Raw genomic sequence first — 27,639 nt, 5'->3', positions numbered from 1 at the left:
GAGTTCACTAATTTAATGATATAAATAAGTATAAAATCATGAAATGTAACCAACTCTCCTAGATCTCACATCAATATCAACTGCACGGACAACTCGCGTGCTATAGTACCAATATCTGAATCTGAACGGATAACTCACGTGCTACATAGACAATTCACGTGCTACAATATTTGGATTTGCACTGACAACTCACGTATTGCACGGATAACTCACACAACTCACGTGCTATAGTATCAGTGTCAGGATCGGCACGGACAACTCACATGTTGCAAAGACAACTCATGTGCTATAGTATCAATGTTTGAATTCGCACGGACAACTCACGTGTTGCACAAACAACTCACGTGCTATAGTATCAATCCGCCCAACGTGGTCACAAGCACAACGGTCCAAATCATATCGCACGAAAGCAAGTATACAAGAACATATGTATATGATGGTTAGAATATCAGATTTCACGCTTCTAGACTGGTATATTACATGCTAAAGTGTAGGCATGTGCAACTATCGTAACTCAAATCGGCAATTTGTCATAGAACTAGCAATTACCAAGTTCTATTCAACGATCTAGCCGCTTCGTAACCTCAAACATGGATCAAATAGTTCACAACAATGATACAAATATGAAATACATCATAGCTTAACGCTTAACAGTCAACTCTAGGTGTATAATAGCCTAAGCACTGCCCCGAGCATGGATAAATACCCCGGTGCTCGCCCGTAGGCTCAAACCCCACACATATGCGCACCCATAACGCTTGGCTATCACAATAATTCAGGCAACTAGTGTCTCAACTAAGTTTAGATAGGATTCTTACCTCAAACAAGCCGAATTCAATACCGAGCAAGCCAACCAATACTCTAGAAATTCCATTTCGCGCGCATAAATCTTCGAACGACTCAAAACTAGCCAAAAGCAACTCAAATACATCAAATAATACCTAAGGAAATAATTTTAAATGATAAAGGTCGACTCTTTAATCAAAATTTCGAAGTCAACCAAAAAGTCAAATTCAAGCCCGGACCTCGGAACCTGATGAAACTCACAAAATCCGAGGACCCATTCAATTACGAGTCCAACCATACTAGTTTCACTCAAATCCAACTCCGAATCGATGTTCAAAACTCAAAAATTCACTTTATGAAACTTTAGACAAAACCCCCCAATTTCTCTTTTGAATTCATCTGCCAAAAGCCAAAAACAAGAATAGATTCATGAAATATAATCAAAACCAAGTTAAGAATACTTTCCCCAATTCGTGTGGTGAAATTCCTCTCAAAGGTCGCCCAAACCGAGCTCCAAAATCCGGAAATGAAGAAAGAAACCAAAAACCTTGAATTATAGGTTCTGCCCAGCGGTTATCGCATTTGCGAACAAATTTCTGCTTCTGCGGACTCGCTCGTGCATAAAAAGATCTCGCTCCTACGGAATAGCACTGCAAACCAACCCATCACACCTACAAAAAATCTCCGCTTATGTGCAAATGCAAGTGCGAACAAACTTCACGCACATGCAATGCCTCTCGCTTCTACGCCCTCATGCACTGCATTTGCGCCTTCGCAGATGCGAAGAAAACTCCGCATTTATAGTCTCGTTCCCCTAGCACAGTCTCTATTTTTGCGATGCCATTGCCGCTTTTGCGGCTCCGCTCCTGAGCCCATGGCTCCATCGGTGCAGTCACGCCAGAACCAGCAGCCTAGCTCAGCTAATTGCAACATGCGACAACTAATCTAGACCTTGTCCGAAACTTATACGAGCCATCGGGACCCCGTCCAAATATACCAACATGTCCCATAACACAGTACAAACTTATTCAAGGCCCCAAATAATGCATAACATCTTCGAAACGATGAATCACACCGCAAATCAAACATAAATGAACTTGAACTTTTAACTTCCAAAACTCTCGCCTAAACATATCAAATCAAACCGAAATAAACTCAAATTTTGCATAGAAGCCTCAGATGACATAACGAAGCTATTATTCCCAGAACCACAATTTGAACCCAATATCATCAAAGTCAACTCTCGGTCAAACTTATGAACTTTCCAAACCTTCAAATTTCCAACTTTCGCCAATTAGTGCCGAATCCTTCTAGAAATATCCAAATGCAAAATTCGAGCATATGGCTAGGTTCAAAATCACCATCCGGATGTAAAGGAACCATCGAAACTCCATTCCGGGGTTAAATTCACAAAATTCAAACTTGGTCAACTCTTCCAGCTTTAAAGCTTCAATCATGAAATTTATTCTTCTAAATCAATTCCGAGTAACCTGAAAACCAAAACCGACGGTCCACATAAGTCATAATACATCACACGGATCTACTCATGCCCCCAAACTACCGAGTGAAGTGCAATTGCTCAAAATTGCCTGCCGGGTCGTTACATTGAGTGACATACTGCCATGTCTTTTTACTGTATATAGTTGCTATGTTTATTTTTTGAAGAAGTTGAATGGAGAAAATGCTATGTGGTTATTCTGAGAAAATGTAAATAGTTGGAATAATTCTAACTAGATGTGCATAGTTGGCTATAAATGGTACAAGTTTTTGTAAAATCCAATTGTGCAATATCAAAAATTAATAAGATCCTCATTTTAAAAAGAAAAATATAATATAGATGTTCAACTCGTTTGTACAAAAGATAGTTTGGCAAATCTGATCATAAAGGCACGACCAACCCTCAATATTAGATAAGTTGGTATACAAGATATGTTGTATCATATACGAGGATTTTGGTAATGCTTTAATTAGAAGGAATAAAATATGTCTTGTACTCTTTTTTTTTTCTCTTAACCAAAATTTTATCCCACTGAATTTTCCTGGTATGGTTCTTAATGAGGCGGCTAATAATGCGTATTACTAGATATGTGTACTTTTTTCCTCTACTAGAATTTTTTTCCCACAAGGTTTTTCCAAGTAAACTTTAACGAGGCACACGGACATCCAAGGGGGAGTATTATGAATACCTTATATTGTGGATGTCTATTTTAATCCTACAACATCCTGAAGTAGCTTGCAATTAATTTACTAATTCCAAGTGGTTCATGTAGGCATATTGCAAGTAGCTCATGCAAGTAGCTTGCACACAACTCCAAAAAAGTCTTGCAGCAGCTTGCAAGTAGCCCATGTAGTCAACTTACAAGCAACTCCAAAAAAGTCTTGCAACAACTTTCTAAAAGACCTCGCAGTTGCTTTCCTTATTCTAAAAAATATGGAGCCAAAACGGTTTATTCAATACATATTAAGAGAAATAAAATCTCTCACTCCCCTAGATTCTTTGGATACATCTTTGTCTAACATGTATATTATTTTATAATCATATTTTGTTGTATATTTTACACCCCATAACTAGCTTATACACTATATTTGCAATACATAAATACAATTTAAAGTAGTTATAATTCATAACTACACTTTGGATTTATAGCAAATACCCTCTCTAAGGGGATTTCTAACCCTATCTTGGACAAGACCCTCATTTATCTTCCTGGAGATTTGACTCCTTCTCCAACTTCTGGTTCCGTCAATGATATTATTGCCGCCGCCACCAATGTTTCTTCCATTTTTACTTCCTCTAAACTGCCGATTCATGTCCCTAATCTATATGAATTCTCTAATTTCTCTTCTGAAGTTAATGAGACATCATATTGAGCAATTTTATCGCCCCCGGTGGAGATACAATCGGAAATGGAACCGCTGGCGATAAAATCATCATTGAATTACCCGACTAAATGTTTTAGTTATTCTCCAACAATTACTCACATAAATCGCTATCAAATTTCAACATCGCAGATCAATTTATGTTCGAGAAGATTCTCTTGCTTCGGAATTCTCCGTAGTGATCTGAATCATCTTCTCCATTTGAGATATGAGATTCTCTTATTTTCACAGATCTGAATTGTCTTCCGACATGATTTTTTTTAATTTGGATACAACTTAAATTCTATTATACAAGTGAATACAACTTGCATACAATATATTTTTTATTGTTTGTATCCTTGTATAATTCTAGATTCCGGTGTCTATGGTTTCTCTTCATGACTCGTTGATTTCGAACATGAAAAATTATATTTTGAATACAGTCTAATACAATATATTTTCTGATCATGTTGCAGTAGTAATGACTTAACAATTCTATTTTTGATATTTTTTCATATAGTATATGTTTGAGAATGTAGTTGTATTTGATTGTATTTTACTTTATTATCGATGTTGTTGCTTTTTGATACAATGTATAATTGAGCTATTTGATAATTATATTCTGATTTTCACTGAATGCATTTTTCTAGCATGTATCCAGTCTTTCATAGGCGGTATTGATTGTATTCGGTTTTTCATAGGTTGTACGTATAACTCAATGTATGGATCATATGTATTCTGGTTTATATATAAAATGTATTTCTCAATATTTATATCCATATACACACCCATGTATTTTTGTATTTCGCTTTTGATTGTATTCGTTGCACAAATGAATACAGTGATACAAGTTGTATTAGTTGCGCGAACGAATACAGTAGACACATGCTGTATTCGTTGCGCGAACGAATATAATGAATATAGCCTTAAGCGCGCGCACGATTACAGAAAATATAAGCTACTAGCAACACACGTTTTGTTGCGCCGCGTAAATAGCCTCAAAACTATAGTGATTTCTGAAAATCCCCTATTTTATTTATCATTACTTAGTTAGGAACTTCACCCTTCTTAGTAGGTGTTTCGACATAAGAATTGTAATTTTTTTAAAGAAAATAATTTTTTTTCAAGTGAAAATGATATTTAAATTAGGGTTATGTTTGAACATGAATATAATTTTGGGTTGTTTTTGAATTTTTGTGAGAGATCTGAGTGAAAATTTTGAAAAACAGTTTCTTCAAAATTTTCAAATTTTTAAAATTTTTCAAAATTCATCTTCAAGTGAAAATTAAAAATATTAGAGAAACTTACACAAATATCCCAAATAAGTGTCAACTTATCAACTTCCAACCATTAGTCATAGACTTACCAAAACGAGCCAAGCACATAAAAAAATTGAAAAACCAAATAAATAAAAGTTCTTTCTCTCAAAGAATCACATGCAAAAATCTCCTTCCATATTTTTAAGCGTGATTAGAGACATTAGATGCAAGACGAAAAGGAAATTTCATGGATGAGGTAGCAAATAAGGTGATGAAATACAAAAAAAAAAAATACAATATTCCAAAAATCTAAGCAAAAAAAGGAACTTTTTCAATGGGTATAGTTGGAATTCATTGAAAACATATAGATAAGTCAATATACAAAATTTGAGGAGGTGATTTGGACTGGTTTTGTATCAAAATTCGTAATTAAATTGAGTTCAAAACATTCTTGAGCGACACATTATCAAACATGTATCACGCATGTATCTCATACACATGTATAAATGGCTATACATGTGATACATATGTGATGCACAAATGATACACATATTTTTTTTCATGTTCAGTTTTTACTTCGAATTTTCAATTCAAATCACCTCAAAACTTCACCAAATCATCCCAAAAATGAGATTCAAGCTCCTTAAGATGTACTCAATCTATTCTAATAACACCCACTCAAAAAAACAAGCAAAAATTTGACCTTTTTTTGCTACACATAGCAACAACAACAAGAACAACAACGACCCAGTGAAATCTCACTAGTGGGGTCTGAGGAAGGTAGTGACTACGCAGACCTTACCCCTACCCCGAGGGGGGACTTTTGCTACAAATAGCTAATTGGCTAATATTATTAATATTTGGTTAAGATTAGTAATATTTTATGAATTGACCAGTTTTTGAAATGAGCTATTTATAAATATATTAAATGAACATAACTAGTAATTTTCCAAAATTTTATAGCCAATCACCAATTTTGGAAAAAAGTAAAAAGATTCTCATCAAAGCCGGAAGCAAAGGGCGAAAACTCCAAAACTAGTAAATAAAGGGTGTTTATATTGTGGTTTTAAGTTCCTTGACTTGTGTTCTAATAGTAACCACAGAAAGAAAGCGGGGAGCATGGTCCCTAGTGTATGTCCAAAGGGGCTCTTAAACAAACACAGCCCAGAACTAGGAAAAGGCCACTGCAGCCCAAATTGCTTCCCTCCTCCCATTTCAAGCAGCTACAATTGAAAACGCAAACAAAAATTGGAGGGAAATTTTTTAAGAGACCGGAATCGAAAAACGATGAGCAGAAGACGCCACCAAATCATCTGTTCCTCCGATGAAGAAGACGACGAACCTCAACAACTCCTCAACAACAACGAAGAAAATGAAAACCCTAGCAACAACAACAACATTGAAATAGAAATTCTAGAATCTTCTACTAGCCTTCAATCGGTAACCCTAAGTTCGTCCAGTTCTCCAAACCCTACACCTAACCACCACGAACCACCAAACATCGATGTTTTTGACGTCGCCGTTGCTGTTGCTGCGGATTGTGGTATTGGTAGGGTATTGGAAGGGTTAGGATTAAGATTACGGAAGGATTGGTTAGAATCTTGCGTTAGAGGGCTTGAAGGATCGGTTCGAGAGTTTACGCGATTGGATGATAATGCGAAGGCGAAGCTTTGTTTCGAGCAGTTTTTGTACTCGGATATGAACTATTGTGGCGCGGGGATGCTTCCTAGGGATGTGTTTAAGTTGCATTTGGTTGATCTTAAAGGACCTTTTGTACTTCAGGTAATGGTGAAAAGTGTTTAATTTATATAAAATGACGATCATTGCAATGAATTTTATTTTTACATCAGTGTAATTTAACCTGTTATTGCATGTTAATTACCATTTATTATAAGTTAATAATCTATGATATTAAATAGAGTTACATGCATTATCTTTTAAGTGACATGATTTTGTAAATATTGTTTCCACCGTAAATGCAAAGAACATATGAACTCATAGGGAAAGAGTTTAAGTTATATATACTTACTATAATGAATTTTTTACACCATTAGTGTAATTTAACCTGCCATAGCAAGTTATTTGCCATTTAATATAAGTTATCAATCGATGCTATTAAATGGAGTTACATGCAATATAGTGACTTGATTGTGTAAATATCTTTGACCCATTATAGTGTTACTTGTGGGTTCATCTAAATGCAATATCTTTGGCTCAGACCCTCTATATGTGTAATTTTTTAAATTAATTTAGTATAAATAGTTTGACTTCGAACCCAGTAAGTCAAATTAGTTGTGATAGAATCCCGAACTCAAAACCCATAAAGTTCAAATCGTGAATTTTATGGGTTATGAAATGAAATTGCATTTGCTTATTGATTTCTTTCACAGCATTTTTTCACTGTTTCCATTTTGCAAAGGACTCTCTTGATAGTTAAATATGACACCAGAAGCTTCCTTAATTTTGGATAAACTATACCTTGAATATGACTCTGACTATTCTTGTGTTGCATCCCCTTGCTCCTTAAGGTAGATGAGATTGTGAATATCAGTTGTCCTCTTCGAGATAGGTACCAGAAAGCAGCTGCTGGAATAAAGAGATGTCTGAAATTGTCCATGACTGATGGCATTCAGCGTGTGTTTGGGATGGAGTACAGGCCTATAAAAGATCTTGATGTTCTGGCTCCTTCAGGGCTGAAGGTATATCTGAGGAATACCATGTTGTTTATTAGCTTTTTAGTGGAGTAGTTTATAAGTCTATCTACATTTCTGCTGCATTTTGCAGGTTGCTATCTGTAATGTTCATGTTAGGCATGGACTTCTGATGTTGGTTCCTGAAGTAATTGAGGTCCTGGGCGGGATGGTGGAGGAGTTAGAACAAGCAAGACAGCGGCTAGTTAATGAAATAAATAAGCCACCAAGGGGGAAAAGGTATGTCTAAGTACCAAGAAAACAATTTTTGTCTAGATCTCATTTACCAATTTCTGATTCTGCTACTAGATGCCATAGGTAAGTGTTGTGTTCACTTAAATGGCAGAGGTTGATGGTCGCTGCTAGTGGTGGAGGACCCTAAATGATTGAATATTGGAACGAAATTAAATGGATAACGAGGATTCAAATAGTTGAATAGTATTAAGGCGTAGTAGTAGTTGTTGTTGATGATGGTCAATAGTTTTCAGGGGCTATTCTTTTGTGGTTTAAAAATTATGATGTAAATTAGCGTCAATGAAAGACTCTGATATCTTAACTTATAGGTGAAAGTTAAGAGCTGTTTCTTTGTACCTTAGCTAAGTGGTTCTTTGACCTCCCCCTTCCTCATCCATTTTTGATTTTTGACCTTCTGGTAAAGACTTTATAGTTGGTCAGTTATAACCTCTTGTTATGAGTGATAAAGAGTCATGTCATGATTTTATTAGTGTTATGCAAGAAACAACTTGGTCGCATTTGGTGATTTAGTTACTCTATCTATGGCCAATGCCAGAACAAGGACTGGAGTGGTTCCTCCTTTGGCAACTAGAGCTGCTAAAGCTGCTTGGCCACCAGAAGGTGTTACTGCTCCAGAGCACACTGATACTGCCTCAAGAGAAAGCAGTATCCCTTTTCAGGTTCATCAGCAAGGTACTTTGCTACCCTAAAAAGTTTATTTGCAGTTACTCTAGGATATGGGTATATGTACTGCATGTGCATATTTTAGTTTGTTTTTAGTGTTGCTTTTAAAGTGGAAAAACATTTCGGTGTGCTACTTTGGCTTTTATAGTTAAGCTGGTCTTATGACTTTTAGGATCAGAGAGAAGCTGATATTTATTCCGATTGCTTCTCTCCGCACAAACTTGTGTTTGAAGCTTTAGTTTTTGGGTTTCCCCCCATAGTTTAGTGTTAATCTGATGAAGATTTAATTCCACAATGATATAGCTAAGGTGGTGCCACAAGATGGAACAAGTTCTAGATATCCTCTTGCATCATCTAGTGGTGATGGCCCTTGTTTGGTCCATTTGGAGTGCAATTTTATCGATTACAGATGGGTAGCGTTCTATCTGTTTGAGCAGAGGAATTGATCCTAGAAGAATGAGTTACAGTATATGTTTTTGCTAATGATGTTACAAGCTATTTGTAAAGCTTGGTTTGTTCCATGTTCACAACCAAAGCCGAACAATTTTGACAACAAAGGTATGACCAGAAAATTAGCCATATGTGTCAAAAGGCAGCTTCTCTTGATTCTTTGAGCAAATTTGCCCAATACCATACTCTAATCCTCTTAAGTGCTGTTCTCCAAGTGGTAAAGTTGGCAACTGCTTAAACTGGGCTATTCATATTACCACAGTGGCCAGGCTGAAAAGACAAATCATTTATTATTGGATGTAATGGGCCCGAATAGAGCGGAGTGGATCTAGATGATTGATATAACCGGCCTAGTTAATTTGGGATGGAGGCATAGTTGATTGGCTAATTGGTGTCAGTTTCCACCTATCATATCCGTGTGAACACATCTCTGTTGTTATTAATTGGTTTATCTTTTGTCTTTGTTGATAAGCTTAAAGAATTAAGGCCATATAATTTTTATTCCTATGTCAAAAAGGAAAGAGAAATGAATTAGGGTGTTGCTTGTATCTTGACAAATCCTTTAAGTGAGAGTTTACTCATTATTATGTTCTCCCTCCTTTTTAATATATATGACACACTTCCTTATTAGTCCGTTCCAAATAGAATAGCACATTTCTATAGTTGGAAACAATTTAACTTTAAACTTTTCATTTTACCTTGTTTACCCTTAATGAGAAACTTTTATAGCTACATTAATGCTTCACAAAACTTTTACTCTTTATGCTTGTTTTCTTTCTTTCTTTTTTTCCCCTTAAAATCCGTGCCGAGTCAAAGTATGTCATATAAATTGAAATGGATGGAATATGTTTATTTCTTTTTTTTTCCGGCAGGTGCGTGTGTGGGTTTTGGGGGGGTGGGGGGTGTAGGTGCCTAAACACATGTTGGTTGTTGGTAAATGGGTGCTGTAGGAGAAAGTATGATATGACTTGATTTAGACATTTAGTAGATTAAATGTTTAAGATGCGGAAGAAATTATGCCGAATTAGAGGAGAGGGTGTCAAACTGTTTCACTTCTAACTTCACAGGAGTTGTACTGTAATAGGCTGATAGTTTCATCAAAAGAACTTGTACTGTAATAGTAGACCTTTCTATATTTTAAACTTTCGCTTTGATGGAGTGCAGGAACAGCGTCTGGCGTTGCTACTTCTGCAGTAGAAGAAATTCGTCCCAGTTATAGGGAAAATGCTGAACCTGGGCTACCATCTGCGACGGTGATTACCACTCCTGTTAACAGGAGAGATGCTGAACCAAATTTTCCATCTACTGCAGCTGTTTCTGTCCCCTTCAATATGAAGGATACTGGGCCTAGCTTTTCATCTGATGCAGGTAGTCATGTTGACATGGCCACCGAAGACATTGGTGTTCCAATTAGAGGGGAACATAATGAACCTATCCTTTTGTCTTCTTCCCCCATGGAAGTGGAGGAACTTCTTTCAGATGTTAGAAATGGCCCTGCCACACCTGCCAGTGGCAAGAGCAGAGAAAGCATTCCTGTCTCTCTCACGAGCCATAATGAAGATACGGAGCCTGATTCATTGTCTACTGCAACAATTGACGTTGAGGAAATTGATTTGATTGATGAGTTGGAACATCCGATTATACTTTCTGGAGACAATGAAAACCCTTTCACTTACTTAGCTAGTCTGTCTGCTAAGAAGGCTGGTATGAATGGCAGTGCTTCCACTGTTACAGGAAAAATTAAGGTATTTTGTGTTTTCCCTCTTGATATCAACTTCTCTGATGCTGCTGTTTAGAAAGTTCATTGTGGCTCTTCTTTCTTACTTTAATCAGCTAAGCCTTTTTCACTTGGATGTAATCTGTCTGAATCGATTTTGGGATACACTCAAGCAGAATACAACAACAACAACGACCCAGTATAATCCCACAAGTGGGGTATGGGGAGGGTAATATGTACGCAGACCTTACCCCTACCCCGAAGGGTAGAGAGACTGTTTCCAGGAGACCCTCAGCTCAAAAAGGTAATATGAGCCGATATATTAGTACCATAAAAATGCATAATAAAATAACAACAATATAAGAGATATGAAATATATAATACGAAATACGAAATAAATGGCTGGTATAGTAAAACTAGCAGGTAAAGCCCTGCATCAATAGACGACCAATTATATTCTTAGTCTAACTCCTAACTAGCTAGTCTCACTCTATTGTGCTGTAGAAATATTCACAACTTTCCCTTAACCTACAACCTTAATGCTCGACCTCCATAATTCCCTGTCAAGGGCCATGTCCTCAGTAATCCTAAGTCGCGCCATGTCCTGTCTGATCACCTCTCCCCAATACTTCTTAGGTCGCCCTCTACCTCTCCGCGTGCCCACTACAGCCAGTCGCTCACACCTCCTCACCGGTGCATCAATGCTCCTCCTCTGAATGTGCCCGAACCATCTGAGTCTTACTTCCCGCATCTTGTCCTCCACGGGGGCCACGCCCACCTTCTCTCGAATATCTTCATTCCTAATCTTATCCATCCTTGTATGCCCACACATCCACCTCAACACTCAAGCAGAATAATAGATATAAATTAGTTTAATGAAAATAGCTAGATAGAAAGTCAAACATGGATTGAAGAATAGGTTCACAAACCCTAATTGAACGTCTATGATAAAACTTTTTATAAGAAATCTATCATCCCCAAAGAACAACAACAAATAATTAAAGATCTAAAGATTAAAAGAACAAAGAATTACCGTCAAGAATTAACCTTGAAAGTTATGCTGTAGTTCAACCCCTACAAAGAGATTTCCAACCTCTCAGAGGTGTATCAAACTCACAATATGTTAAAAGCTACTCTAAAAGATGAGTCTACTAATATTTATTGCTATTACATAAAGACGAGAAAAGAGAAAATTGCTCAAACTTAAAACTATTGCCAACTGATGGACCAATGCAAATGCGGGCTCAATAGCTCAACCTCAGCGCGTCGCACTGAGATGAGATTTTCAGGTAATTTTCATGCTTCAGTGCAAGATGCTGTGCCAATTCTCTAGGCTGATGCGGTGCGTCTATTCCAATTTTCGAGCAATATTCTCCTAAGCTTGTTCCATGCAATCCTTGAGCCTCCAAACATGGACTTGTTGCAAGAATCCTCAAAAAGGCTCCGAACACCTTTTGACCATTTCTTGAAGATCATGTAGCTCCTAAAGGTGCAATCCTTGGATGCTCTTGGTCTTGTAACGAGTCAATGGTCCTTTTGACATCTCGGGATCTTCCGCAGTATGCTCCATGCCATATGGGATCATTTTCATTGTGTACGACAGCAGCTTAAGTATGTCTAGTTAAACCAATGGCAATCTATCAAGAAAAACCTAGTTGCAGGCATTCCTCTTTCTAGCATGGTATCTTTTTGTGTTATTGGTTCGTTTCTGTCTATTGGAAACAACCTCTCTATCTCTACAAGATAGGGGTAAGGCTAGGTACACACTACCCTCCCAAACCCCACTATGTGGGATTATACGGTCATGCTCGTCTTGGACTTGGCTGTGCCCTTTGGGTCGGCCATGCTCATGTGACGCCGACGTCAATGAGGAATGTGTACCCCTCGGGGTAGGGGTATGGTCTGCGTATACACTACCCTCCCCAGACCCCACTAGTGGGATTTCACTGGGTCGTTGTTGTTGTTCTGTCGTTGTGCTTCGTCTCAACTTCCTTTGCAAATAGAATTAGTAATTTTAGCCATTGCGATTGAGGTTGTTTGGATATTGATTTCGTTGCTTTTCATTTTTAGCCCAAAAAGTTGGGAAAACTGGGTAGAATTATCTGTCATGGTTAATAAGAAACTGGGATTTGGCTTAAATCTGCAGTGTTTTCTCACTGGTGTGAAGGGATTTCAGTATAGACAGAGGAGTAAATACGAGCTTCGGGCTTATGTTGATGATGGCAGTCTCATCTCTGAGATCCTTATTGGTCATGATGTAAGTTACTGAAGATTGGATCCACTGACTGTTAGAATCTGATTATTGGTCTTTTGGTACTTCAGGTTGTGCAGAAGGAAATAGGGTTTTCTCCTGCAGAGGTTACTGCTGCTCTTGAATCTTCAGATGGCAAACGAATCAGTGACATGAAGGAGACACTGAAACGTTTTCAGAAATTCTTGGTGAATTTTGAGGTATTTCACTGCTATTTGTGAAGGGATTTTTCTTAATGGAAGTCTCCACATGAATCTTCTAAGTTCGTATTGGTTTATTATATAAAAATTCACCTAGCCGTAAATGCAGATAACGTAATAAAAAGTGCTTTTGGATCAAGAAGTACAATGCAAATACATATCTAATACTAAAGGAAAATGCGTCCTAGGATTGATTTTCTATAAATGGCATGGCAACGCATGTATTAAATATATAACATTGAACAATAAACTCTGCACCGTCAACCCAACCTAGTGATCCTTATCTAACTCTTCTGTTAAAAAATTATTAGAAAAGATAAAAATATATATGATTATTTCTAGGATTGATAACTTGATTGTTATTGACGCAAGCTGTTTTCCTGCTGAAGGATTATGATCTTTTAAAATTAATACTTGACGTAGCAAATATGCTCTGTGCATGAGAATGTTTTTGGCAATATGTGTCTTGCAGGGAATAATGCTTGTACAGTTGAATGAAGAATCCCCAATTCCAGTTGCTATTGAAATGAACCAGGGGTGTCCTGCCTCTGATGCATGGTTGCTTCTCAAAAGACTAAAGCCCGCTACTTCACAACCGCATCGTCTTCACCCAGAAACCATCAATTTATCCCCTTGATGTGCTGATATGCATGTGGACGTGTTCTCTGGGAAACATCAAAACCACGTGAGCTGATGGTGGATATTATAGTCCATGAAATCCCAGGCTTATCACCAAAATCAGTTTATCCTAAGATTTTGAATCAGCAAGGTGAGTTACATCACATTGCTCAATTCAGAAAGTTGTTGCATGAGATGATGCATGACCTGAGAAGTAACAGCATAAATGTAGATATATTTGGCCTTGAATCAAACAATAAAATCACTTCTCAAAAGTCTTTTGGGGCGGTGTCATATCTAACACAGTGAATCAGCACAATCAACAATGTAAGTGAGAGTTTTCCGTCATTCCTTACATAGAAGGTTAGCATTACAGCAACATGAGAAGATAGAGGCCTCATCCTTAGCTGCTTACAATTAGCTAGGTTCAATTTATTTCCTGTGTTCGCAATCCACTTCTATCTTCAGAGGATAGGAGAGGCTGGATATTATATTCTCTGGAGGATTGGAGATGGATAAATACTTCCCTGGTTCCCTGATATTCCTGAGCTGACATTGACAATTGATGTGTATACTCGTGTTTATGGAAACAATGCTGAATTCATCCTGGTAGCAATTGCAAGAACTGGATTGCTCTTTTCTTTCCTTTTATCCTTCAAAAGGAAAGAGAAGGATGGGTTTTTAGGGGGGGACGGAGACTGAGCAAAAGCTAAGGTAATGTTAGTAATCCTAATTTAATTCCATTGTTGGTAAGCTGCCTTTGGACATCTTCTGATTTTATTGATACGGGACTGAACATTGTAGTCCAAATTAGTTTCCCGAAGTCCAATCGAACGTGTATTCGTTTATGCCCGAAAGGCAGAAAGTAACTAAACAATTGCTAAAGGCAAAATACTACTGTACAACCAAACAAGAAAATGTCAAATTTTCATCTTCGTGCTTTTCGCTCTAGAAAAAGTAGAAATCAAAGGGTAGAATTTTGATGAAATATTATCCAGTGAAAGGTCAAAATAACCTTTATGCTATTTCTCAAAAGAAAGAATAAATATTGTGGATTTGTAAGAAGCGGGCGAGATTTACTAAATTTAATCACTTTATCCGTCAGATTACCCTAACTACTACACTGTACCATACAGTTATTACTTCTTCCAATGCAATTTAATCATATGAAGTGTTTTCCTTTTTGAGACGTCTCGAAATGTCTCACATCGCTCTTGTTATGATTTTTAGTACGATTTTCACAACCAAATCTGATTGTCGACATGTCACCAATAAATTCGTTTCGAGCTTAGATTATAAAGAAGAAAGCTGAAAATATATTGTGAATTTGAAAGAAGTTGACGAGATTTACTAAATTTAATCAGTCAGCCGTCAGATTACCCCAATTCTCCGATATTCTACTAATATTGTAACTATTTTTGTCGTTAACTTCCAGAAATTTGAGTTCGTTTGACTATTCAAACGTTAAACTTCAATATGACCGTAAGAGAAGGAATCACAAAAGAAATAGCTTTCGACTAATGCGACGAGCAAAAATCTGCTTTAATATACTAGTTCAGGAGAACCTTAAGACAGGATATCGGGATGAAGTTATGAAGGTACGACAATGCAATTCCAGTTGGGTTTGAGGAGGAGTGGGACTATGAAAGCTGCAACAAAAGAAAAGGACTTTCACCAATTTCTATAATGAGAAGCGGATATTGGTGAAAAAAGAAAGTTGAGTTCAAGTTTGGATCTAAGCTAATTTTTCAATCATTCCTTAAATATTTCTTCGACTACTATTAATAAATCATAGTATAAGTAAAAGTTCATATATTAAATCAAATATCTTCGTATAAAATGAATAAAATAAAGGGAACAATATATAAAAATTGGTTCAGGTCCCACTAATGAATGTCAGGTAATTTTCTTTCATATGTACCCAAGCCTTGTTAAACAGAATATCGGTACTTATGCCAACAACAACAACAACAACAACAACAACAACAACAACAACAACAACAACAATAATAATAATAATAATAATAATAATAATAATAATAATAATAATAATAATAATAATAATAATAATAATAATAATAAGAGTATCTGAATATTGGGACATGCTAATGCCATATTAAGGGAAGTGATGAAAAGCATGAATTAGAAAGAGATAAAAGTGTGGACAAAGAAACCTCAGAAAATAATTGAAGCATAGAACTTACAACTCGGGAACGAAATATAAGGTCACCCCTATAAATTCTTGCCAACTTCTTCGTCGACTCTCTCACTTCTTCTCTTCCCACACTTCTTTCTCAACTTCTCTCATTTGCTCCCCCCCTCTCATATTCTCCCTCACCATCTTTGTCTATACAAGATAAACAACAAAAATATACTAAAAGAAAAAAATAAAAAAGAGAGAAAAACAAAGCCTTTTTGGCTTATTTTTCCATCCAAATTCATTCTTGAAGATAAAGAAGAAAACCCCAGATAAAGAATTGTAAATTTCTATCACTTTTCAATGTTTATACAAAGAACTAGCTAGTAATATCATGACACAAACTTAGAAACACTAATAATTTTCAATATTTCCATTTGTTGTTTATTATTTTTTCTCCTTTTGGACAGGAAATAAAAAGGATTAATGGCACCAGATGGAGGAGGATTGAAAGCAAGAAATAATGGAGGGACAAGGCAAGTATTAAAAAAAGGTCCATGGACAGCAGCAGAAGATGCAATTTTAATGGAATATGTGAAGAAAAATGGAGAAGGAAATTGGAATGCAGTACAAAGGAATTCAGGATTAATGAGATGTGGGAAAAGTTGTAGGTTAAGATGGGCTAATCATTTGAGGCCTAATCTTAAAAAAGGTGCATTTTCTTTAGAGGAAGAAAGGTTTATTGTGGAACTTCATGCTAAGCTTGGAAATAAATGGGCTCGTATGGCTGCTCAGGTTATTAATTCTTTGATAAAAATAGTAGTACTGTTTTAAGTTCTTCATCTCCTTTTTTTGACACAATCTGCATGCGTCTGATCAGTCGGGAGTTAGAATTTTCATTAAGGGGTGTCAAAATTTAAAGAAGTAAACACACGAAAAAGTTAGGGAATTCTCAATATAGAATGTCATTTTTCGACGAAGGGTGTCACAAAAGTGGTTCCATCGTTGCATCTAACTCAGACTAATTGTATGAAAAAATTGGCACATATGTAAAGAGCGAAATTCAGTGATTCTAAATTTTGGATGTATAAATATAAATTAAATAGTGACGAATCTAGACTAGATGCTTAAGTTTGACAGAATTCACTACATCTATCTCAGACTATATTTGTATGTATGTGAGAAAAAAAAATTTGGCATACATATAAAGAATAATAATCTGCCCACTCTAAAAGTTGGATTTGCAACAACATATACATGGTTCTAGTTAGTTCTCTTCCTATCAATTTCCTGTGTATTATATCTGAAATCACTCCTGTTGTAGCCATTGAGATCAAGAATTGTTTGTCTTCTACATTTAATATCAAATTGTCTCATTCTATTTTGTATTTATTCCATGAACAGATGCCAGGTAGAACAGACAATGAAATCAAAAATTACTGGAATACAAGGCTAAAAAGAAGGCAGAGAGCTGGTTTGCCTATATACCCTCAAGACATACAACCACAATTAAACCAACAAAATATTTCTATCCCTTCACCATTTGATAATAATCCTCAAAATTCCAATTACATTAATAACCCCCCTCTTTCCCTTTTAGATATTTTCAATCCTTCAACCATGAAACCTAGTAATATTTCAAATCAATACCAATCCAATAATAACCCTTCTCCTTATCTTACAAATAACAATAACAACAACCAACTCAAGTTTTTTCGCGACCCTCGAGTTCGCCTTTCTTTAACATTAGCATCATCGATAAGAAATTCACAACATTCTTCAATGGTAGCACCCGTGCCTAATAATTTTAATCAGAGCTACTCTAATTCAATGCCAGTGCCACCACTTCAACATAATTATCCAAATTTTGGCTCCACTACAAGACCTTTTACGGGGATTCCCTCGAACCCAAATGGTTTAATCTTAGGTATTAATTCGCGCCTCAACTTGAAATTTTTTGTTATAATTTATTATTTTCTTTATATACTTTTTTTTCAACTGTACTTATATTTTCACTAACAGGAATGGGCGTGCAAAACAACCCTTCAGTCCAATCGTCCATGCCTGAGACTAAAACATGTTCTAGGAATACAGGGAGTGATTTTATGAATACAACATCAAGTGATGGTGCTGATAATTATGATATTAATCCTGGATTATCGCGAGGAAACAGTGGATTATTGGAAGATTTGTTAGAGGAGTCTCAGGCTTTAACTAGAGTTGAGAAAATAGAAGAGAATTGTCCAATTGAAAACGAGGCTATTAAAGGGAAATTGGTGTGGGAAGAATATGGATTAAGTGAAGAGGCAGAAGATATTATTTTAACTGAAGAATCAACATTTAGTTTTGCTCAAGAAGGTGGTGATAATGCCACCCCAAATAAGCATTCTGAAGACTCCAGCTCTCTCAATTCATCCTCAGGTAATTTCTCCAATATTGTTCATTAATTGGACTTAACTTATATACACTGACATAAAAAATATTCATACTACAATATATTTTAATATATTGTATCAGGTCTTTGTAACATTTTTCAGGTTATCAAATTAGGGTTATTATAAAAAGTTACCTATTGTTGTATGTTTCTTGATTGTGTAGGTTAACTTTTGTGCACTGACAATGTACAATTTTTCCACATATTTTTTCACAAATAGCCGGCCAAATTCAATGTTAACTTTTTTTAGCCAATATACATAGATTATACATGGAATATACATGATTTATGATAAGTGAATTATATTATACATTTGCCAGCTATTTTTAGTTTTGAATGAGCGGCTATTTGAATTAATTCTCAATCAAAGTTTATAAGCATTCAATATTGGTAACTTGTAGGCTTTAGTAAATGGTAAGTAACCTACTATATATAACATGTTAAGTTAAACTGATCGTGTAAAACTAAAGTTACACTGTGTGTATATACACACACTTCAAGGTTGTAGTGATATTACTTTCTTTCTTATATTTCATTCATTTAGAAGTTGAATAACTTTAATTATTGTTTCATTTATATAGGGATAACAACAAAGGAAGGTTCATTAGAGCTGGCTAATCAAGTGGATGAGGATATTATGAGATTTCTTGATAATTTTCCAGTAGGAGTACCAGTTCCTGATTGGTGTAATGATGAAAATGATGAGCAGAATACTTCTAATGGCCAATCTTTCGAATGTGACCAAATACAATCACATTGCTCAAAATCAGGCTGATGAAAATTCAAATTCATGAATATGGCAAAATTGGAGCATGTTATTGTAGTGACGTGCTTGTTTTTTTTTTGGTTAATTAGAACTAGTAAATTAAGACATTTATATTCATAAAAAAAGACCGCTAAGTAAATAGCAAAGATTCTTGGATTTTGTTGTTACTTTTTTTTAAAAAAACTTTAGGTTAATATGTAGGTCTAATGATAATTGGCCACTCGATTGTGTTGGCTTAATTATCTGTTGTGTACGATTCCTATGAATCATGGAATTTTTTTGAGTTACATTGATTCTCCCAACCAAAAATAGTTTGTCAAGAATATGCATCGGATTTGAAGGGGAGCCTGGGAGCAACGGTAGGGTTGTCTCTGTGTGATCTATAGGTTACATGTTCGAGTTGTGAAATCAGCCACTAATGCTTGCATTAAGATAGACTGCCTACATCACCTCCCTTAGGTGTGCGACCCTTCCCCTGACCTTGCATGAATGCGGGGTACTCTGTACACTGGACTACTCTTTTTCTCGAGTATGCATCGGATCATAGGATCGAGTTCGATACTTCAGCTCGATATGAAGAATTCTGGAATAAGAAATGGACTTCGCTGCCTGATGTGAATACATAAGATAAACGAAAGAACACACAAAATTAATCAAAGAATTCAGATGTTTTGGATTCTATTACATTTACATGAGAATCAGCTAATTCTTCGAAGTTTTATTATGCCTTAAACAAAGCTTTGTGGTTAAAACAAGTCAGATTAGGGGAAGGAAATTGGTGTTAGGGTCGGTTTTTGTATAGGTTTAATGTTGTATTTTTTGATTTTACTTTTCTAAAATTCAATTTTTCTGTATAATATACTCAATATATACGCCAAATAATTTGGGCTGGACGCGGGTCTCACATGGACAAAGAGGGCTACTAATTTCACCACAAACAAGGATAGAGTAATACGTTGCACGTAAAGTTAGAGTGTGTAGCACGCTACGAGTTGGATTTTTGGGTTTTTCTTTACTTAATCATGTCATGTCATTCTTATAAGAGATCGCCATTAAAGGTAAAATAAGAATATTATAATTAAAAAATTATTAAATATAAAAATATATCAATCTTTTTTATTTATACTAAAAGAAGAAAGTATTATATGAAATGGAATAAAGGAGCAGTAGAAAAAAAACTTTTTACATCATCTAAATTATATTTCTGGCTCTCATCGAGTCTTAGTCACTAAATAATAATATTAATTTTGTATTTTGATTCTTCATGATAAGACCTAATAATTAATAAGACTTGGATCACATCATTCTTTATCCGGAATCTCGCATAAATGCAGGTGATATTGTCTTTACTAAATTTGGAGTATATTTATGATGTCATAAAGTAGACCTTTTCGTTCTTCTTTTTGAATTACTTTGTAAGTACTAGGTAGGGAAACGTTTCTATTATATTTTTAGCCAATAATTGCTCACTTATTATTTCTTCTTATTTCCTTTTATCTTCTATTAAAATAAAATAAAAACAACCATTTTCCAACCTTATTACAGAAAGAAAAGACGCAGTCCAGATACAGTGGCTAATACACCTTTTAATAGAGGATGTTATCGATGTGAGTTTACAAAATTAAATTATGCATATGCATCTAAATAATATTCTTCTAAAAAACAAAATATACGATTTACATTTGGATTTTGTATTACTCCCTCTCTTTTATACCATTGTTCTTTTATTTCTCTTCCTAAAATTCCTGGTAGTTTATTAAATAATTTTTTACCTAGATCTTGATTAAAAGCGTTTCCACTAATAATACAATAATAAAAATAATCATTTAAAAACATTTTTATATGAAACCAACTGCTTATACTTAATTGTTCTAATTTTATTAAAGCGTTTTTCTGTAATACTACTAATCCACTATTTGGATCTTCGCCTGTGATTAAGCTATGTATTTTATTTGTAAAATTATAAGGATTTGGTCCCATTGCTATTAAGGTTTGAAAGTCTTGTGGCAACTCTGACTTATATTTTAGTCTTCGTCTTGATGAACCTTCGTCTTCACTTTTTACAACTCTAGAATTAGCTAAACAAATAGAAACATCAGATCTAATAATCAATAGAGAACCAAGTTATATAGTAAAGTCTTGATTTTATGTAATATTTTCTTTAATTCTTCTTTTCTCTGTATTTTTTTTTACCTAAAATCTAATAATTAAAAGCTATTCGTTTAGCTAAAGTATGTTGTCTTAACATATATTTTATCCTAATGGAATATATTTTATCTTATTTCTGATTGTTTTGATATAATCTTTTTCTTGTTCTATTTCAATATTAATTCTTTCTATTTCAAAGAGAAGGAAATTCTTAAAATTTTCGCTATTTAAAATACTTAGTTCTGGGTTTTCAAGCAGGCTCAGTTGTAATTCTAATATTTCTCTATATTCTATGTTATTACTAATGTTGTCTAAACTAATATATATTATGTGGTGATGAAAACTTATGTATTTAGTAAAAATATGTTGTTTCATAAACTTATTCACCTTTAGCTAGAAGTTTCGAATTCGAGCCATTCGAATGAAAAATAATCCTAATGGGGTGCTAGTGTTTAACCTTTAATGAGTCTTATACAACAAAAAAATAGGTTAATCGGGTCTCAATAAAAAAATAAGAAGAGAAAACTATACAAAATATCTATTGAACTAACAATGGGACTTAAAAACTAGAAGTTTGACTTGGCTTAACTTTGCTTGACTTAATGGGCGTGCTAATGAATAGGAGGATAATTATTTGGGCAAGTCACACGTTTGGCTGTAGTCCAAAAATAATTATATCCGTTAGTTAAATATATAAAAAATATACACTGATTATATAATAATATGCAAAATATGTATATTATATAGTAATAAACATAGTATTATGTATGAATATGTATATTATATAGTACCCATCCGGCTATTATTTTCGGGAACAACTATACAGTGAAGTTTTCAAGTTATACATTTGGCTGATCGGCCAACAACAACAAGAACCCAGTGTAATTTACAAGTGGGGTCTGGGAAGGATAGAATGTATGCAGCCTTACTCCTACGCTGAAAGGGCAGAAAGCATGGGCAAAGCTACATTATGATAAGGGTGGTCAATTGACCATCCTTCGTCAAAAAATTACACTACATATACAGATAAAATATTAGATCTTAAAGGTATATAACATATATTGAACACCCTTTCTCGGAGTTTTTTTTTTTTTTTACTTCTTTCAAGTTTGAACACCTTTAAAAAAATTTCTGACTTCGCCACCGACAGAAAGACTGTTTCTGATAGACCCTGGGTATTTGTCTGATCGGCCAAAAATAATTAATCTGCTGGCCAACATTCTTATACGGATAATCTGTGTATGTCACCGGCTAGTTAGTGACGGAATGATATGCATGTTTCATGTTCTCTGTCATTGTATTTTGGTACTTTATATTGAAACTTTATGTTAATTTGACGTTGGTGTATGCTTTTTATTGTTTTATTATTTGTACCATACGCCAAAGTTTGCTCGCGTAATGCCCATATGCCCATAGGACAGACCATATATTTGATTATTATCTGGAAAAGTATAGCTCATTTTTCTGCAATTTGTGTGCATAACATTCCAAGAATTTTTGAGGTCATCTTAAAGAATTTAAGGTCCAAAATATGTACAAGAGTTATGGGTTGTTCGGATTGTAGTCACCCATCTTTGAAATTCTTCAATATCAAGCTAAGTAAATTGGAATTGTTTTATTGGCAATATAATCAATTTGTTCTTCTGTTTACCCGTAAAATGGTATAATTGAATTTGTTGCGTGGTTTACAGAAAAGTAAATTGATTTGATCCAAAATGATAAATAAATTAAATTAAAAATAAGACTTAGCCTTAAAATCAAAGGAAATGACAAGCCTCGCTTCGGGAGCAATGCTTTCGAGGACAACAGTAAGGGCAATATCAGACAGAAAGTAAAGTTATACTATTTAGCTTGAGAATAAAGTATAGCATAAGTTTTGCGAGAGATTTCGTGTCCCTACAATGGTTATTGAAGTCAATATTTGTAGTTATACATAGGAAATAAGATCCTAGGATCAAGTCCCTCTTAAATTACAATAAATGGGGCCATTGATGAATGTCTAACGACAGGCCATGAGTGCCATAATTCTCTCCAACGGCTACCCATTTAATATTAAGGAATATTGCTACCCATTTAATATTAAGGAATATTCTCTATTAAATGTCGTCTGGTGACAAACTTTCGACCTGCTCCCTTCGCGGTCCATCCGATACCATTTGCAGCTGTTGTCCTGGTGTTAATTCTTACTCGACTTGTCTTTCGCCTGTTTCTGGTTTCATGTGTCATGCTATCATTTAGTCATTTAATATAAACTAATTTTACCCTATACAGATAGTCCCCCTGCTTTTCGATGACATATCTTTGTGTCACGGGGAAGTTGGTGAAGATTCCTTTCTTGGTGGGAAATGCTTTTGAAGCCCTCTGAACAATCTCTGACATTTGATAAGACGCACGTCTCCTCGCATTTAATACGTCAAACGCATGTTGCCCCACGATTCAATAATATTTTTGCCGGTTCTCGAGGTAATCATGACCACGATTTCTGCCATCTATATCTTTACTTATACTCATCATTTTACTTCTTTCACTTCCAAAACCGTCATAAGTTCATTATCTTCTTTGCTCTTCAATCTTCTTCTGCTTTCGTCTCTTTCCAACTTCCTTTGCTCTTATCCTATAAATTCTTTATTATCATGGCTTCTTTCACTGAGTCCTTTAAAAACTCTGGTCTTCTCTTCGGTGGAGGCCCGAAGAGAAGCAAAGATAGGGAGGTTGATGTTGATACTGATCCTCCTACGGTGAATACTATCATTCCTAAACACTTAAGCATTGTTAACAACTTTCAAGAGAAGTTCCCTTCCACGAATCCTCGAACTTGGCTTGTTAGCAGGTACCCCTCTTCTATTCGTCCTTCCGGTATTCCTACTATGAAGGATGAATGTAACTGTCATGGCCTAAACATCATTGCTCCTGACCTGGGGGAGCGGTTCACCTTCACCAAAAAGAGTTTTGCTTATTTCTTTACGTACCCCTTCTCTTTGGGACCAATTTCTTTGAGCGGGGGACTTGACCCCATGATCTTGAAATTATGCCATCGGTAGCAAGTCTGCTTGGCTCAATCAAAGTAGGACCATCTGTGTGGCAAACTGTGGCTTGTCTGCACCACCTGTGCACGCAGACGGGAAAAACCCTAACCCTGGCACATATGATGAACCTCTACTCCCGTAAAATCTTCCATGGGGGAGTAATAAATTTCAGCAAGTGTCGCCACTATGCTCTGCTTACCAGTATGAATAATGACAATAACCACGAGTGGATGGAGCAATTTGTCATCATTGCTACCAGGGACATCATCCTGGACATAACTCCCTCTTTTCCCGAATCATGGAATCATTCATGTAAGTTTATAATCTATATATTTCTCGTAAAATTTTGTTCCATGTCATTGGTAACCCTTTTACTTCCATTCTTTCAGCTACTCAGCGGACACCACAATGGGTTGAAGGCTTGGACCAATGGGTTCAGAGGATTCTGGACATTACTATACCAGATACCCGTCGGTGGAAGGAGTTGGCCCCCAAGTACGGGTGGAAGGCCAAGAACCACGATAAACGGATTCTCTCTACTTTTTGCCTCTGCATATCCATAAGCAAACTTTGCTAACCATACCTTTTTGTTTGATTTAGGACTCCCACAAGGTTCTATTACCTGCCTCTTGACTGATCCTGTGGAGGTTGCGAGGTTGTTGGAGGAGGCTCTTACTCAGAGCGGTGCCCTTGGATCTGCCTCCAGTATGGGTGCTTCCTCCTGGAGTCCCCAACCAGATAACAAGCAACCAAAAAGGCGGTGTTCTTCCTCAGTTGGAAATAAAAATAAGAAAATAAAGAAGTCCACGCCCGAGCCGGCCACAGCTATATCGATGACGGGGAAGCTAATGATAAAGAGGCTTCCCTTGAACAGAGATAATGATCTTCATCAGCTCAATATAATGCTTAATATGGAGAGCTTAGAACCCCAACCGATGGTGAGGTCCGAGCGCTCTGGAGAGAAATTGATTTGTGGAGAATGCCGATTCTCCTTTTCTAGTCCGAGTTGCTACTTCAGGTCTTATGAGGTCGAACACCGGGTCTCTTCTGCCTTTGGTTGATGAGCAACCAATAATCATCACTGCCTCTATTGTAGCTACTTCTCAAACTACAACACTATTAGCTTCATCTTGCTCTACACCAATTATTCCTTCTTCACTAACAACTTCTGCATCTCCTCCATCTGCCGTAGGCACCCGAGAAGAGGATGTCTCCCCTCCTAGTCCCTTAACCACGGGAATTTGGGACACAACTACTCACCCATTCTCTAGATCCCCTAGGGAGGAGGAGAGTCACTCTCTCAGTTTCAAAGGAATGTCATTTACTGTCTAGGCCGGTAGAGCTTGCCAACTATTTGAAGTCACTAGCTTCAATAAAAGACAAGAAGAAAATACACTCTCTTTCCAAAGAGTGTATGTTGAATAATGCTATGCACAATGCGACAGCGGTACCGTGCTTGTTCTCTTACTATTTGTTTTTATTCATCTTCTATAACTGGGTTTCTAACTTTGATATATATTTTGCAGGACAACTTCCTCTCTTCCAAACCTCTTCAAAGACTTATCCTTGATAAAGAAGGACTCATGTCCGAGAAGGCTGCTGAAGTGGCCGAGCTTGAGGCCCGATTGCAGTAAAGTGAGCAGGAGGCGATGACTCACAGTCAATAACCCACTCAGCTACATGCATAACTTCAATATGCTAAAGCTAGGTGGGTGATAAGTAAGGATATTGACCGCTTATTTGCTCTCTTTTACTTGTGTTTTAGCTTAGAAATGCTTAAAGGTATTCCCGAAAATTAATGAAATGTGCTTACTTGCAGGAACATTTGGAAACGAGCCAAAGAAGTCAAAATCATCTCATAAAGGAGTCAAAAGTAAACAAGAACCAAAACAGGGCAAAAAGGCCAGCAGTGCGGACCGCACAATTTTAGTGCGGCCGTAGAGGGGAGATTCAGAGAATAGTCTTTGAGCCAACTGAAGGATTGCGGGCTGCACCGAAATTGTATGGCCGTAGGATGTCAACTGCAGCCGCACTCATTATTATGCGGACCACATGATTTAAGAATCAGAGAGCTGGAAAGTAAAGAAGTGCGGACCGCATCACTTTTGTGCGGCCACACAATCAGAAGCGCGACCACACTCATTTTTATGTGGACTGCAGAAGCCCTGAAGTTCCAAGTCCAAGTTTCCAAGAATGCAGACCGCACGATAATTGTGCGGTCTCAGAAGCTCATTGTGCGGACCGTACCAGAATTATGCAGCCGCACAACCTTCGAAAGGGCATTTTTGTCAGATATTTTCAGTTTAGTATAAATAGAACTTTTTGTCATTTTTAGGTTAAGTTTAGTTTGCAGAAGTGCACCTGAGCCATTTTCTTTACTTTTTTGAGTAATTTTGTACTAGATTAACTTCTAAGCATTAGATTTTCTTTGTTTAATCAATTATTATGTATTCTATCTTAATTTTTTCTTGTATTTCTTTATTTTTCATGAGTAGCTAAATCTTTAGCTAGGGTTGTGGCCCAACTCTAGTGTGGGCACTTAATGGGTATTTAATTTTAGGGCTTATTTGTGATTGGGTTAGTGAAATTTAGCGTTGTTTATGCTTGAATTCTAGAATTAATGGTTGCAAACATTGATTCGTGCCTATTTGATTTAGTCTCTACTTGAGAAAGAGAGACTAAGCCTAGGAAAACTTGGCTAACAAGGAATTGGGATGAACTCAAGAAATTGATAGCCCCAATTAAATGGTCAAATCTAGGATAGTAAGACCCGACTTGAGCATTTATCACTTGATTTGAGCAATACCCATTTGGACTTGAGAAAGCCAAATTGGGCAAAACCACTCAAACTACTAAGAGATATAGAGTGGATAATTGTGTGTGATTACTATATTACAACCCCGACTAATCAAACTTGCCATAGAGTTTACAACCCATTAAATAACCACCTAGGTGGAAGTCACGACCCTAGATCCTTTATCATTTGAAAAACAACCAAAACCAAAAACACTGTCTTATAGTTTATTATTTGCAATCTATAGTATAAAGTAGAATTAGAAACATCTAAGGCTATCCAATGGGACGGTCCGTCCCGTCCCGTCCCACGTTCCGTCCCACGTCCCGTCCCACGTTCCGTCCCACGTCCCGTCCCACGTCCCGTCCCATCCCACGTCCCGTCCCGTCCCGTCCCGCCCCAAGTTAAACGGTATGGGCCAATGTTAAACGGGACACGTGATGGGATGGGACAACCATTTCGTCCCATTTATACCGTCCCATTTCGTCCCAATTTTTCCCGTCCCATCCAGTCACGCCTGTCCCGTCCCATCTCGTCCCGTCCCGTTCCAGCTGTCCCACGAGTTTTTATGGTATATTTGTGGAAT

The 27,639-nt window shown here is 36.3% G+C and overlaps 2 protein-coding genes across 3 annotated transcripts; both read left to right on the top strand.

The window, feature by feature from the left end:
- Nucleotides 1-6,006: 6,006 nt before the first annotated feature.
- LOC107824513 (recQ-mediated genome instability protein 1) lies at nt 6,007-14,352 on the top strand. 2 transcript variants are annotated; one of them, XM_016651295.2, is made up of 8 exons: nt 6,007-6,686; nt 7,433-7,603; nt 7,689-7,834; nt 8,385-8,521; nt 10,127-10,707; nt 12,826-12,936; nt 13,002-13,130; nt 13,603-14,352. In XM_016651295.2, exons 1-8 carry the CDS (start codon nt 6,192-6,194, stop codon nt 13,765-13,767), a joined length of 1,935 nt encoding a protein of 644 aa, XP_016506781.1. In that variant the 5' UTR covers nt 6,007-6,191; the 3' UTR covers nt 13,768-14,352. The 2 variants fall into 2 exon arrangements, with proteins under 2 accessions (XP_016506781.1, XP_016506782.1); XM_016651296.2 differs by lacking the exon at nt 12,826-12,936.
- Nucleotides 14,353-16,159: 1,807 nt separating this feature from the next.
- LOC107824514 (transcription factor GAMYB-like) lies at nt 16,160-19,372 on the top strand. Its single transcript, NM_001326135.1, is given in 5 exon segments — nt 16,160-16,227; nt 16,356-16,680; nt 17,290-17,812; nt 17,908-18,306; nt 18,901-19,372. Coding segments are annotated over 4 exon segments (1,425 nt in total). The 5' UTR covers nt 16,160-16,227; nt 16,356-16,371; the 3' UTR covers nt 19,095-19,372.
- Nucleotides 19,373-27,639: the final 8,267 nt, after the last annotated feature.

The sequence above is a fragment of the Nicotiana tabacum genome, chromosome 8 (genome assembly GCF_000715075.1).
Source record: "Nicotiana tabacum cultivar K326 chromosome 8, ASM71507v2, whole genome shotgun sequence".
NCBI classification, from domain to species: Eukaryota; Viridiplantae; Streptophyta; class Magnoliopsida; order Solanales; family Solanaceae; genus Nicotiana; species Nicotiana tabacum.
Note: the sequence above shows the minus strand (reverse complement) of the source record. Positions and strands in the feature narration are given on the sequence as shown.

What these genes read in the sequence shown, in the direction of transcription:
- LOC107824513 (XM_016651295.2), top strand. Translation starts at nt 6,192, where the DNA reads ATGAGCAGAAGACGCCACCAAATCATCTGTTCCTCCGATGAAGAAGAC. An exon ending in TGGCTCCTTCAGGGCTGAAG is followed by an intron (nt 7,604 to 7,688) that starts GTATATCTGAGG and finishes TGCATTTTGCAG; the next exon opens with GTTGCTATCTGTAATGTTCA. An exon ending in AATTCTTGGTGAATTTTGAG is followed by an intron (nt 13,131 to 13,602) that starts GTATTTCACTGC and finishes TGTGTCTTGCAG; the next exon opens with GGAATAATGCTTGTACAGTT.